Here is a 15362-nt window from a genome sequence, read left to right on the forward strand (position 1 = left end):
CACACAGCTCGCAGATGATCGGAAATTGATTGCGAGGGAACATACACGACTTGTGAATGAAGACAAATGGATCACACCAAAGTGGTATTCACACAGGTACGGTGAATGGGAGACTGATTGAGAATGTGACAACGGTATAGATAGTGATGAAACACAAGTGATTTTGATTCTGATACACTATAGTCACCTCAATACCGTTAAAGGACACCAGCGGGGGCAAGTACTCAAGGCCGCTGACCTTTATCTGGGAGATTTGGGTTTTGGGGAACGCGTACACAAAATATAAACAATCAACGTTAGAGAATGAGCACAGTTCGAATCGAATCGGGATTGGATTGGTGTAACATTTTATTTTATGAAAAATTGTTGAGATATAGAAAGAGAAAAAAAGATGGAAATGAACCAGTGGATTTGTTGAACTGCTAGAGAGAGATAGAGGAGTACAAAGTTCTTACCATGATGTTCTGCTCGATGATCTGGGGATCGTCACAGATCGATTCCACGAAGAAGAGTTTGTATCCCATTTTGTTCACGATGATGTCCTTGATCATGCGGCGGCGTTCACGGGTCGAGTTGGTGGCGTCGAATACCTGGAATTTGTTGAATTGGTGAGCTCGATTTATGATGTTTTTATTTCGGGTTTGTATTGTGATAGTTTAGTATAGGGGCCCAGATAGCCGTAGCGGTAAACGCGCAGCTATTCAGCATGACCATGCTGAGGGTCGTGGGTTCGAATCCCACTGGTCGAGGATCTTTTCGTAAAGGAAATTTTCCCGATTCCCATGGCATAGAGTATCTTCGTACCTGCCATACGATATACACATGCAAAATTGGTCAATCGGCAAAGAAAGCTCTCAGTTAATAACTGTGGAAGTGCTCATAAGAACACTAATCTGAGAAGCAGGCTTTGTCCCAGTTGGGACGTAACGCCAGAAAGAAGAAGAAGAATCTGATAGTAATTGGTTTCAAAGAAAATAAGGGCAATGTATTTTTATGGCAATTTTCGAGACAGTAAGAATAGTCGATTTTTTTCGATTTCGCAGGTAGCTGTATGGTGCTTCAGAAACTCCTGGTCTCATTTTCTACACCTCCCATAGCTTTGAAAGGTAGAATAGACGACGAATTAAATTTGAATCTGATCAACTCAAAAGGTCAACTGCTTTGCTTATAGCAACGTCGAGTACTTCAAATAGAGTCAACGGAATCTGACTCTTTCGGAAGAAAAAAAGGAGTACATACGAGAGGATGCAGCCGCTCTGACATAAAGATGGGCGCAGTTTGTCGGACTAACGTGAGATGATTGAAAGGTGGAAGCAGAACTTTGATAGACACCTAAATGTCTTCCAAAACGCAGGTAGTGCAAGTTTAAAACATCGTGTATTGTTAAGTATTCAATCCAACAGCTCAAGAACAGGCTGCTTGGGTACGAACGGTATCGTAGTGCAACGTTGTTCAATCGAGAAGCTGGTCGTTGTATTCGATAGGCATTCATAAATTACACACAAAACGACAATTTCTGCAGCATTTTTTGTACTTATCAACGTAACACTATATACTATACAAAACAATTACATTATTTGACTGGGTAACGGATCTTGTTATCAGTTTAGATTAAAGACCATTCTCGTTTGGAAAATGTCTGCTGGATTTGTGACGCGTTTAATGATTAGAGCCCAGACCAATTAGAAGCTGAAAATTCCCATGAGTTTCTCACAGCAAGCGACTATTACATTATGTTAGAATGATATAGGTAATATTCCTAGAAATATTCCAATAAAAACTATACATTCGCTCAGGCATACCTACAGGGAGTTTTCGAAAATTTGCTCCAAGTGGTCCTACAAGCAAATATCCAGGCAGGGATTACATTGTACCCATGAAATATATGATTTTTATAGCATTTACTCTATGGATATCCCTAAAAAAATATCTAGGGTCGATGTACCAATAGCCGCATAGTTAAGAACAAAAATTTGTATAAAATCGAAAAATAACGCTATCGTCATTATTTTTTCATCATCTGAAAGCATTTTATCTTGGTTTTGTGGGAAATATATGAAAACTACGAAAACTCAAATGTTTGCATTTATTATCGCGTGTGCCACTATAGGAATACATGTGTCTATAGTAGATATTTCTAATTTCTGTTCCTATAGTAGCACTAGCATCACGGCGTAGGCAAAATACTTATCAAAATCGTATGTTTACATAACTTTTATATTATTCCTACTAAGTGTGGATCAAAAGCTTTCGTTTGATGTAAAAAAGTTCTTAATTCATCAATTATTTTGTAAAATAAAAAATAGTTTCTCTCAGTAATGCTACTATAGGAACAATAGGTTTACTATAGGCGCAAGGGAGCTCAAATTTTAAGCAAAACTAATTATTTCGATCATTTTTTGAACAAAATCAAGCTAAGTATCAATGGTACTTAGATAAATAGCTCCTGACCTTCATGTCAAAAAATGTTTTGAAAAGGTTTATAGCAAAACGGCCGTAAAAAGCCACTAGTGCGACTATAGGGGACTGTCCACTAAGGGAACACCGACCCTATAGCATTTTTTTTATAAATTTCTTCAATAAATCTTACATGGAATTCTTCCAAGATTTTTCAGAAGTATCGTCCAGTGATTCGTTTAAGACACTGTTTTTCAAAAAAAGTAAATACGAAACAATACAAATTGTTTCCAGCTAACTGGAAAAAATGAGACACACAAAAATGATCACCAAAAATTCCAAGTTTTGGCATAATTTATTTATTGAATTTCCTCCTCCTAGCTGAATGCTCGTACATTTCTCTTAACACCGCTCCTGAGATCTTGGGCGAGGTTTTGCCCATCCTTCTTACACAATTTCTCCCAATTTATCTTCAAAGCTTAATCGGTTTTGAATGTTTTTCCGCCTTTCCTCAACTTGTTCTTCATTATCGCCCAAAACTTTTCGATCGGACTAAGTTCTGGTGTATTTGGCGGGTTCACATCCTCCGGGACCACATTAACGCCCTTCGCTTCGTACCAATCCATTACAGGCTTGGTGTAATGGCACAAAGCGAGATTCGGCCAGAACAGCGTGGAACCAAGGCAAGAGCGGAGGAAGGGCAGCCAGCCCGCTTCATGGTCTACTGGACGAACCACTTCGATGAATTGACCTTTTTGGCCACGTCTTGGATGGAAAGGTTTTTGTTATTCATAAAGTACAGCCTTAGGCGGCATCCACAAATTACGTAACGCTCTAGGGGAAGGGGGTGAGTAGGCTCAAGCGTTACGGCTCATACAAAAATTTTAAAATTTTCATACAAAAAGCGTTACGGAGGGGGGGAGGGGGTCCAAAATTTCCAATTTTAGCGTTACGTAATAAATGGACGCTGCCTTATCTTCTGCGCCTACTCTGGGTATTCCGTTTTCGGTTTTCGGCCGCTTCCAGCGGCGCGCTCGATGGTCTTCGTCCCCTGGAACATCTTTACAACGCGGGACATGGTGGAATGGTGGATTCCAAGCCTTTTGCTGATCCATCTGTGCAACTGTCCAGGATTATCGATCACCGCGCCCAAGATTTGCTGGCGTTGCTCTTCTTGTTACGAATGCATCTTGAAAACCACTTGACAGATCGCGATAAAATTTTGCATACATAAAAATAAACAACACTCTACACCCAAAATACCCAAAATTTCAATAATTTTTAACCACGCGATAAAAAGATACACTTAAAAAAAAGTGTCGCATTTTTTCCGAGTACAGTCTTTAACTCTTAAGTCAATCTTAAAAAAAAATTGCAGGGACATTCTTTGGAGTGATTCTTTGAGGATTCCTAGCAGGTTTTCTGGAAGAATTTTAGAAGCGGCAGACGATATACGCGTGCAAAAATCGTCCATTGTCGAATAAAGCTCTCTGTTAATAACAGCACAATTGCTCATAGAAGCTGCTTGCTCATAAGCTGAGAAGCACTCTCTGTACAAGTGCGGGCGTAATGCCAAGAAGAAGATTATAGGTGCCAAGAGTAGATCGGACGTATGATTTAACAAAGACTATATTTTGAGTATAAAAAGTGATAATTATATCTACCAAAAATTCAACAAATCGATGCAGGTAATCTGCAAAATTTGCTCGAAAATTCAGAAAATTTTTGTTTAATTCACTGAAAAAACTTGTGTCATAACCAAAGACGAAATAAAGACTTCCATGTTCCTTGCAGTTGCCCAAAATTTAATGGCACATAAGGTAATACAGCAAAATCTAGAGTGCCGTAAAAATGTACTGCGATCTGTCAAACTTTAGCAGTACCCAATCTGAACCCGACTACTATGTCTCTATTCGTCACTGACACAACAGCGCGACTACTGAAGTGTCAAAATCTGGAGGATGTATAGTTCTAGTAGTCCTTTCAGCGACCGGAACTGTCCCGAAATCTCTCCTAAGGTCCCTAGACGAGCTGGAATTGAAGAAAGACCTACACAGCATCCAAAAAGCAGTGATTCTTGGAACCTGCGGTATAGTGAGACGGTTCCTGAACCACCACAACTGAGAAGCTCATGCAGCAGACTCTTTAGGATAAAGAAAACGACGAATGAGATCCACGGAGCCTAACCCCCTTTGGCATACAGATTGCCTAAGTAGGTAATAGTTTCCAGCATTTTTTGCCGAGAAATGCCTAAACTATATAATAACAATAATAATAACTTGTAGCTTCTCAAGGTACTGCAGTTGTATACGGTAGACGGGAACGTCATCAGGCTAACACGCGATGGGGATGTGGAGCACGTCCCTACACATTACCGACGGTACAGCTGTGTTACGGTCCAGGACTCAGATTTTTCAAGGCGAGACCTTTAGTCCGCTGTGGTTTTGCCTAACCATGAATCCCCTTAGCACAGCACTCAATCAAAGCAACTATAGAACTAACAATTGAAAAGTAGGGAAAGGAGTACAAAAGTAGCCCACACCTTCTATATGGCCAACCTGAAGCTATTCGAGGGGTCAGTGCAGCGATTGCATTCAGCTAGTTACGACATTCAGTAATGACATCCGGATGGAGTTTGACAAATGCCGGTCAATTCATCTACGTCGGGGTCAAGTTATGGATGCCAGCTGTTTCCGCGTCTACGAGCAAGAGGAGATTCGGAATAAGGCATAATACCTCGGATTCCTGCAACTAAGAGGTAATCGTCACACGATGATCAAGAAGGAGCTGCAGAAAAAGTTCTTGGCTGGTGTCAACTGTATTTTGAAGAGCTTTCTGTCCGCTGACAACAAGGTGTAGGTGATCCACACTTTTCGGGGTGGTAAAGCAGAACAAGACTGACTTGGAGGCGATGGAACGAGCAGTACGAGTGGCGTGCACCGAGCACCGAATGCGCCAATCGTTCATTGAGGGAGTCACCCTGCCATGTGCAGCAGGATGAAGAGGTGTCACCGATATCGAGATACTATGTGTCTCCCAGATCCAGCAGCTGCGGGCATATTTTGTAGAAAGGCACGAAATTTAGCACACTGTATGCGAAGCTAATCACGGTTTCAGCGCCCAGCATCTGGCGCAGGAGGATTACCATTTGAACTGCGGCATCAATGCCGTTAAGGAGATGATCGCAACGTGGAAGCATGGAACGCACCTCCATCAATTGGAGCTCGAGCACATCAATAAGGTGGCGTCAAACAGAGGGCTGTTGCGGGGTGACCTCTTCTCAGAAACAGTAGGTTTCATGGTAGCCATCCAGAACCGGGTAATTGCAACAAAAAACTATTGGTAGTTGCACGACGACGTGGAGGACCGCTGTAGGAAGTGCAATTCAGTAGGGGAGACTATCGAGAATGTCGTTGCCGACTGTTCAGTATTAGCTGGATCAGCCTACCTCGAAGTAAAAAAAAAAAAAACGAAGTAAAACTTGGATGACCGAAGGACCCGGTCCTGGAAAATAGTTTCATAAAACTGAACTGGGATCGCGAGATCATAACGGACGTCCTCCCGACATTGTAGTCTACGACAAAAAGATGAAACGAGACACTCATCGACGTTGCTGTACCATTGGACCACAATGTTCAATCAACGTTCTCCAACGAGATAGCAAAGTACCATTACTTGACGGAGGAGTTGAAGCAGATGTGGCACCTAGAGGACGTCCGTATTTTTTTTTTTCCCTCATCTGTAGAGCCTTTTAACCACTGCTTCCATTATTTAGGAATATTGTGGTATGACCCATATTTTATTTGGTGCTCATCAAATATCCTTTCACAATTGAGATGTGATAGACATTGGTTGATGTGTCACACTGTCCCAACTGGGCACAACTCGTTTTATAAAGTCTATTACCCTATTAGGACTACATTGCCAAATTTCCAAGGGCTCTAATAACCCTTTTCCAAATGTTAACGTTCTTTGATTAAGCAATGCTCCGCAGTTGCAGAGTAAATGCTCAGCAGTTTCGTCTTCAGCTTGACAAAAACGACACTCAGAGGATTGTATTTTTCCTATATTTTTAAGATGATACCTACTTGGGCAGTGACCGGTCATCAGGCCAGTTATTACCCTAAGATTTCCTTTATTAAGATTCAGTATAGCCCGGGCTTTAGCTAGACTAGGTTTTATGAATCTTTTCGCTTGCTTCGATGTATCCGTGGTGTTCCAATTGGATTCTACCATGGACATTTCCCAATTTTTCAGTTTCATCCTGAGAGTGCACTCAGGAATACCACAGAACGGTTCAGGGCCGACAAAGCTCGAAGCTGCACCCTGTCTTGCTAGATTGTCGGCGATTTCATTCCCCTCAATTCCACAATGGCCGGGCACCCAGTACAATGTAACTTCGTTCCTACTGGCCAATTGCTTCAAAGAAAGAATGCATTCCCACACTAACTTTGATTTACATGTGAATGCCTTTAGAGCATTCAAAGCTGCTTGACTGTCTGAGAAAATACAGATCTTTGCAAACCTATAGTTTCTTTTGAGACAAACATTTGTACAGTCAATGATGGCTTGTATTTCAGCTTGGAACACAGTGGGACTGCGCCCCATAGCGATTACCTTGCTGATACCAGGGCCGAAAACTCCAGCTCCGGTATTGTCGCCCATCTTTGACCCGTCGGTATAAAACACAATAGAACCTGCACGTAAACTTGGCCCACCAGAATCCCAAGTATAGCGGCTTGGTTTAACCACTTTAAAGGGAACATCATAGTTGGTCTTCGTTGTCATCCAATCTTCTATTGTTTTGTTATCTGAATTCAAATTGAATTCCTTGATGATTTTCATGTGACCAATCAAATCACCATCTAGTATTTTATTATAACGAATAAACTGCAAGGCATTTTTTGCAGCTTGCAGTTTAATGAATTGATGCAAAGGCAGTATATTAAGAAGGGCATCTAAGGCAACCGATGGTGTACTTTTCATTGCCCCTGTCATTGATATACAAGCAAGTCTCTGCAACTTAGCCAGCTTCTTCTGAGCGGTTACCTCATTTGTCTTGGGCCACCATACCAGTGAAGCATAACTAATTTTTGGTCGGACTATTGCTGAATAAATCCAGTTTACCATATTAGGTCGCAGTCCCCAAGTTTTTCCTAGGGCTTTATTGCAGACCCATAGGGCATTAGTACCCTTACTTATGACCTTGCTCAGATGAGAGTTCCAGTTCAATTTCTTATCCAAAGTAACACCAAGGTGTTTAACTTCTTCCGAAAATTGAATTTGAACTCCATTCAAAGAAGGCTGTATGAGCTTTACCTTTTTCCTTCTGGTAAAAGGCACGATAGTAGTTTTTGAAGGGTTTACGTTTAACCCCTCTTTCCTACACCATTTGAGAGTAATGTTTAACGCAGTTTGCAACCGATCGGAAATCGTGTTATCAAACTTTCCACGAACCAAGATGGCCACATCGTCGGCATATCCAATTACCTCAAAACCTTGATCTATTAAATTTCTAAGGAGTTCGTCTACTACAAGAGACCACAGTAAGGGCGATAACACTCCTCCTTGAGGACATCCCTTCGTAGATCTTATAGATATTTGCGCACCTCCTAGATCAGCAGAAATTGTGCGACCCTTGAGCATGGTCATAACCCATTCGATAACACTTTTATCCAAGCCCCTTGCTTCCATGGCTGAACTCATAGAGCTATAGGATGCATTATCGAATGCTCCTTCAATATCGAGAAAAGCAACCACGGCTATTTCTTTGGCTTCAAGAGATTTCTCGATTTTATTTACCAGCGACTGCAGCGCCGTAATGGTAGATTTACCTGATTGATACGCAAATTGGTATTTACAAAGAGGCATTTCTATTAAACTTGTTGACTCTGTTGTTGACTTGTTGAAGTCATCAATTATTTTTTCCATTGTCTTTAAAAGAACAGAGGAAAGGCTTATAGGTCTAAAGGCTTTGGGAGTTGTTTTATCCTTTCTTCCAGCTTTTGGAATGAAGACAACTCGGACCTTTTGCCACGCTTTTGGAATATATGAAAGCGCAACACTTACTTTGAATATTTCAGTTAAGAGCGGACAAAGCGTCTCTTTTCCTTGTTGCAGTAAGGCTGGGAAAATATCATCTTTCCCGGCAGATTTGAAAGGCTGAAAAGAACTCAATGCCCATTCGACCCTCGAAGGCGTGAAGATTTCACAAGCTTTCTGATAGGCATTTATCGACCATACATGTCTTGCCTCATCTGAGACCTGTTCTTCATCCGAATATGGGATCGATTCAGGGAAATGAGTTCTCATCATTACTTCCAGTGTTTCAGAAGAGTCAACAGTATAACTGCCGTCTTCTTTTTTAAGGCAACCTAGACCATTTGAATGGTCTTTTGAAAGGACTTTGTGCAGCCTTGCAGCTGCAGGAGCGTTGTTGATGGTTTCACATACCCGTCTCCAGTCCTTACGTTTGGCGTGCCTTAGTTCTCTGTTGTATTCTGTTAGAGCTTTTTTGTATTCAACCCAATCTAAAGTGATCTTTGCTCTATTGAACAACCGCCTGGATTTCTTCCTCAATCCTGCCAGCTTGTCATTCCACCAAGGCACATCCCTGTTAGATGACCTTTGTTGAATAGGACAGCTAGCATGATAAGATGAGACCATTTGGTCAATGATCCCATCAGAGGCATTTTCCAGTTGTGAAACAGTCGTGAACTGTTGACCGTTATACGAATTCTTATTCGTTAAATGAAAACGATAGAGATCCCAATTGGTTTTCTTCGGGTTTCTATAGCTTTCTGTTATTTCTGATCCAGCTTCAAAATCGAACCGGATTTGTTTATGATCTGACAATGATTCTTCATCAGAAACATGCCAGTTCACAATCTTCTCCGATAACAAGTCGCTACAGATCGTGAGATCAAGAACCTCTTGTCGGATAGAGTTTACAAAAGTAGGAGAATCACCTCTATTACATATGTCTATGTTGTTAGATGACATGTAGTTTAAAAGATCTTCTCCTCTTTTATTAATATCGGTGCTGCTCCAAATTGTATGATGGGCATTTGCATCGCACCCTATTATAAATTGGGCATTAATTTTCTTACAGTAGTTGACAAAATGAACGACAGAGCATGGAGGCACATCCTCAACATCTCCAGGAAAGTAAGCAGAAGCAATACATACCTCCGTTTTCCCACGGATAGTTGGCACCTCTACTTTGATCGCAACAATGTCTCTACGGATAAATTCTGTAATTGGGACAAATTTTGTGTCCCTATTTACAAGAATAGCCGTCCGTGGTTTGGACTGAGTTTCGTCGTACAAAACTCTACAACTGCTCGAAGGGCAACCAAGTACCCTTCCATTATTTACCCAGGGCTCTTGAATTAGTCCCACATTGATATTTTCCTTGGTGAACCTTCTGCTGAGCACTGCTGATGCGCCCTTTGCATGATGAAGGTTCACCTGGATAATTTTGATTCGATTCATATTACATTAACATGCTCCCACTCGTATCAAGCCTCTGATTTGAGGCTAAATATGAGTAGCCGATTATTTCGGAGAAGTACAAGGTCAACTGCGCCATTGCTCCGGGTAGCACAGTAAGGGCATAATACTGTGGAGGGTGCCCTGGTACTCCACAGGCACCGTTCACGGTTAGGTTTCTTTTGACCCCCCTAACCATTCATTCCTAGGCACGGTATGCTTTTAGCCGCATGACACCATGAATTAGGGGCCACCTGTATGATGGACTTATACCACCGGAACAGGCAATCCGTAGTGTTATTTCTAGCCTTGTTGAAATCGGCTACCGACACTACACGGCTATCTAGGCTATTCGAATATAGAAGCTGATATTGAGGATCAACTTCCATTGAGGCCGAATAGCCGGCAAGGACGTCCGTATAGTTCTAGTAGTCCTCTCAGCGACCGGAATTGTCCCAAAGTCTCTCCTAAGGGCCCTAGACGAGCAGAATGATCTACACAGCATCCAAAAAGCGGTGATTCTTGGAACCTGCAGCACAGTCAGACGGTTCTTGAACCACCACAACTGAGAAGCTCATCCAGCAGACTCATTAGGATAAGTAAACCGATAAATGAGATACACGGAGCCTAATCCCCTTTGGCATACACATTGTCCGGGGTAGGTGAAAGTTTCCAGCATTTTTTGCTGAGAAGTGGCAAAACTCTATAATAATAATAATAATAACGATAATATCTAAAAAGAGGATTTATTATTAGGAAAATAAATAAATAATTATCAATAAATATTCCGTTTGAATTAAAAATGACTATGCAACGATTAGATCACAGACAAACGGGCGTAAACTCTACAGATTTTTTCTTTAACCTCCTTCCGTCACCCATCGTCATCATCTACTTGAGCATAGCGTTTCGTACAATAAGTCCTGCCGAAGGCGCTAGTATATAACGTCCAACACCGCGGAAAACAATACGTGTATCAGTCTCTAGCTGTGAAATCTGAAATAAGGGGAATTTGAAATAATCGTTCAAAAAATGATCGATAGAAATTTCGCCGTTGCTACGTCTGTCGCTTTGCCAGTATCAAATCATAGTATGTTCGATAGTTACGTCTTCTGAGTCAGTTGTTTCTGTCCTCTCGGCAGTTGTCGTTATTGCACCATCATTTTCAACCTTGATGCGGGTTGGGAGTTGTGGATCTATCATCTACACAGCCTCGAATAAAGTCGACTCTCCACAACTCGATAATTTTGTTATAATTCGATGGATTTTCAAGTTCCTACAATTTTCCATAACTCATTACTCCCAAACATTTTTAATTCTCAATAAAAAAAAACATTTCTATGAACAAGTTGCCCAAATGAACGTTTCAAACATAAAAATAATTTAGTTAACTAACAACATTGATCATAATAGTGCTAAATATATAAATATGTGTTCATTTGATTTCTTGATTGTTTTCGTTGCTGTATTCTATATCGTTTTGAACATCGAGTTATGGAGAGTCGACTGTAGTTTCTTGCTCCTCGGTGGTGGTTTCTTCAGTAGTGGTGGTTGTGTCTTCAGTCGTTGTAGTGGAAGATTTTTTCACACACAAGCAGGTCGTTTCATTGTTTTCCGTTGTTGTTGTTGGTCGTTCCGTAGTAGTCGTTGGCTTTTCAGTGCACGTAATTGGTTTTTTCGTAGTAGTCGTAGGCTTTTCAGTAGTAGTCGTTGGCTTTTCAGTAGTAGTCGTTGTAGGCTTTGTTGTAGTAGTCGTTGGCTTTACTGTAGTAGTCGTTGGCTTTTTAGTAGTAGTCGTTGGCTTTTTAGTAGAAGTCGTTGGCTTTATTGTAGTAGTCGTAGGCTTTTTAGTAGAAGTTGTTGGCTTTATGGTAGTAGTCGTTGGCTTTTTAGTAGACGTCGTCGGCTTGATTGTAGTAGTCGTTGGCTTTTTAGTAGAAGTCGTTGGCTTTATGGTAGTAGTCGTAGGCTTTTTAGTAGAAGTTGTTGGCTTTATGGTAGTAGTCGTAGGCTTTTTAGTAGACGTCGTCGGCTTGTTTGTAGTAGTCGTTGGCTTTTTAGTAGACGTCGTCGGCTTGATTGTAGTAGTCGTTGGCTTTTTAGTAGACGTCGTCGGCTTTATTGTAGTAGTCGTTGGCTTCTTAGTAGAAGTCGTTGGCTTAATTGTAGTAGTAGTCTTAGGTTTGATAGTCGTAGTTGAATGTTTCCAAAATGATTCTTCGTCAACAAATGGATTTCCCGCGCCAACCAATGGATCGTCGTAATATTCCCCGGAATCATCCGAATTTCCGGATTGTGTCGTTATTTCCATCGTAGTAGTATCCGCTGTAGTAGAAGTGGTGGTTTCGGAATGAGTTGAAATTTCGGTGGTATCGTCGTCATATATCCCGTATTCATCTGGATTTCCGTAATCTGTCGTTATTTCCGTAGTCGTGGTTGAAGGGGTTTCGGAATGAGTCGTAATTTCGGTGGTAGTGGTTGATGGAGTAGAACTCGTAGATGTACTGCATGGAGTAGCCGTAACAGAAGTTTGCCTGCAGATCTCACAAGGACATGATCCATGCACATGTGGATAACCAAATCCGTGATGATTGTTACATAGTGCATAGTCATCAGAGCCTCTCCAATCATCATCTAAACAAGGATTTTAGATATAATTTTTTTTACCAAATAGATAAGAATGGTCGACAGTATCGAAAAAAAAATCAAGTTATCAAGATATTCATACCACAGACGAACACTGACAAAATTTCCGTGCTCACACGTTTCACCTCCGGCTTTGGACCCGATAAGGATTGTGTGAAGTGGTCGATGGAATTTAAGGGAAATTCCTTCAAGTCGTACGTCTGTGCAAATGTCCTCTCACGTATTCGTAAACCCTCTGAGCAAAATCTTTCATAAAAAGAATCCAGACTAAATGCAGTATTCTGTAACTTTAAATTCCGTTCTCAACGCTTTTTTTGTACAATTTAAGAGTTCCTCAGTGTCCTCTTGAGTCTATACATAGCACGTTCACTGTTAAGAATCACAGAAATGCAGTCAAAATATTGGCAGTGCACTGGAATATCGTTCGCGAAATTATCCACCGACTAAGCAACCACGCTTATCTTGTATGGGACCAGCGCGTTCACAGTCTAGTTTCTAGCTTTTGAACTTTGAATCTCTTGATAACTTTGACACTGTCGACCAGTTTAATCAGTCTTTCCTACATGGTATACTGTGACTCGGATGATGGAACGTTGAAGGATAATCGTCGTAACGCAGGCCACGCATTGGTAGAAATCCTTCGCAGTGGTCCGACATCCAAATAAGCTGAACGGAACTAGCTCTGGTCTGTCCCACGGGGCAAGACTTCAACTCGGCGATTCCTGGGGACACGCACTGCAAGTATTGAGGCAAGAAAGCACCAAGCGCCACAAACTTCACACCCTCCACACATTTTTCACAAGGTATCAGTTGTTTAGCATGCCACGATACGATATCGTATTCCATTGCACATCGACAGCGTCCATGGAACGGATCGAAGGCTAAACCAAACGGGCACTGGAACTCGTAAGCCACTCCGGAAATGCAACGGTAATATCGGTCCATATATTTGTCATGTCGGAAAACCACTTCCAGGCTACTGTCTAGCTGTGGGCAGTTGTGATTTGGTGTAAGAGGGCATCCGTAATGGGTCCGTACACCGGGGGCAGCTCCCACGAGAAAAAGAACCGTAACCAGTAAACGTTTAATTCTGCACATTTCGATCTAAACAAACATTACCGACTACATGATGTTGAGCTTGCGTCGGCGGTTTAATAAGGTATTGTGTTGCCCGTTTTTGTGATGACAACGTTCCACGATTGGCAGTGCAAAGAAGTTTGGTTTTTACTTCATCAGGAAATAGACCGCTTGTGGGTGGCAGTCGGAAGCAGTTTCAGTAGTTTTCTCCCGTAGTTGTTTTCTCGGCTTATCTAGTAACATGTATGTCGCAGTTGTGATCAATGTAAGAGCGTAAGGAGTAATGCCGCTGTAAATGTTTACAACTGGGTTGTTTAGGACTATTTAGTTGTATAATTATCAATTAATAATCGAGCAAAATAAATAAATTTATTTAGTCTAACACGATATTTTTTGCCTCATTGTAGTTATCATTTTTTCAAAAAATAAACTTCCCAAGTAACCATGGAGCATTATATCTTTGCACATATAATGCAGCTGCATTGCCGTAAGCCTACCATTAAAGTAGTTTAAAAGTGGAAAAGGGCCCTTTTACAGTTGCACTAATGCAAAAACAACGATAAAGCAATGAAGCAATTTATAAAGTAACATTAGTGCAGCAGTGCAATTTATAAAGTGATATTAGTGCATTGATACATTTGTAATGTACAGTTAATGCTTTATTGCTTGACAACTCTTGAAATATGTCGAATAAAAGCAATGTTACATCAATGTTGTTGATATGCAGTAGAATACGTGCAATGTTATAATGCTTGTGGTTACTTGGGTTATTTTGAGTTTTTTCTTCTTTTTTTTCTGGCGTTTCGTTCCACCTGGCTTAGCAGGTTTCAATATATCTTCTTCTTCTTGGCTTTGCGTCCCCACTGGGACAGAGCCTGCTTCTTAACTTATGTTCTTATAAGCACTTCCACAGTTATTAACTGAGAGCATTCTTTGCCGATGTTGCTATTTTCGCATTCGTACATCGTGTGGCAGGTACGATGATATCTTATTCCAGTCCAGGAAATTTGCATTACGAAAAGATTCTGGTCCGACCGGGAATCGAACACAGACACCTTCTGCATAGCTTTGCTATGTAGCCGCGGACTCTAACCACTCGGCTAAAGAAGGCCCGGTTTTTTTCATCAAATAATATTCAAAACGCAGTCTAGAAAAGCGATAATGTTTTAATGGAAAAGCGTGATCACGGATGGCAACATGTATGCGTAATGTTGGATTTCAAGTGGAAAACTATTTTTTTATTTTATCTACATTTTACGCTGAAAACACATACAATCAACTCTCCCTTACTCGATATTCTGTATCTTGATATTTCCCCTAATTCGATGAACTGCGCGATCCCTTCAATCTACCATACTTTGATCACTCCTATTCTTGTTAAGGTTCGAATGCGCTTTCGATCGAAAACATCCGCAGTACAGGTTACTGCGGATAGCCTCATGGAGTTCGACTTACTGTTATCGGAAAGGAAACTTTAAACTTTCCTCATTTGCGATGGCATCTTGACGATGATATCAATTGATACGTTCCTGCACAAACTTCAACTGACATCGAGCTCAATTTTACTGAAGCAATGTTTTCCAGTGATCTGAGGCAGATAAAAAGCTTCATTAACGCCAACGACAGATTTTTTGACCTCGTGTTTACCATTTTTCCAAAGTATCTGGACGTAATCGCATCTGGTTCTTCGTTGCTACCGGTAGATAGCCATCACATGCCAGTCATTGTTTTGCTTAACGAGAGAGACACAC

At 41.1% G+C, this 15362-nt stretch overlaps 1 protein-coding gene across 7 annotated transcripts in view; it reads right to left on the reverse strand.

Annotated features, from left to right (window-relative positions):
- Nucleotides 1-15362, reverse strand: part of LOC5577280 (6-phosphofructo-2-kinase/fructose-2,6-bisphosphatase) — a 126227-nt gene that overhangs the window by 10368 nt on the left and 100497 nt on the right. For 5 of the 7 annotated variants that reach the window (XM_021851040.1, XM_021851039.1, XM_021851038.1 and 2 more), the window contains exons 3-4: nucleotides 456-590; nucleotides 188-244 (exon numbers count right to left, since the gene is read on the reverse strand). In XM_021851040.1, coding sequence (XP_021706732.1) covers nucleotides 188-244; nucleotides 456-590 — 192 coding nt within the window. The remainder of the gene's footprint in view (nucleotides 1-187; nucleotides 245-455; nucleotides 591-15362) is intronic. The other 2 variants (XM_021851041.1, XM_021851044.1) reach the window with 1 other exon arrangement.

The sequence above is a fragment of the Aedes aegypti genome, chromosome 3, assembly GCF_002204515.2.
Source record: "Aedes aegypti strain LVP_AGWG chromosome 3, AaegL5.0 Primary Assembly, whole genome shotgun sequence".
Lineage (NCBI taxonomy): Eukaryota > Metazoa > Arthropoda > Insecta > Diptera > Culicidae > Aedes > Aedes aegypti.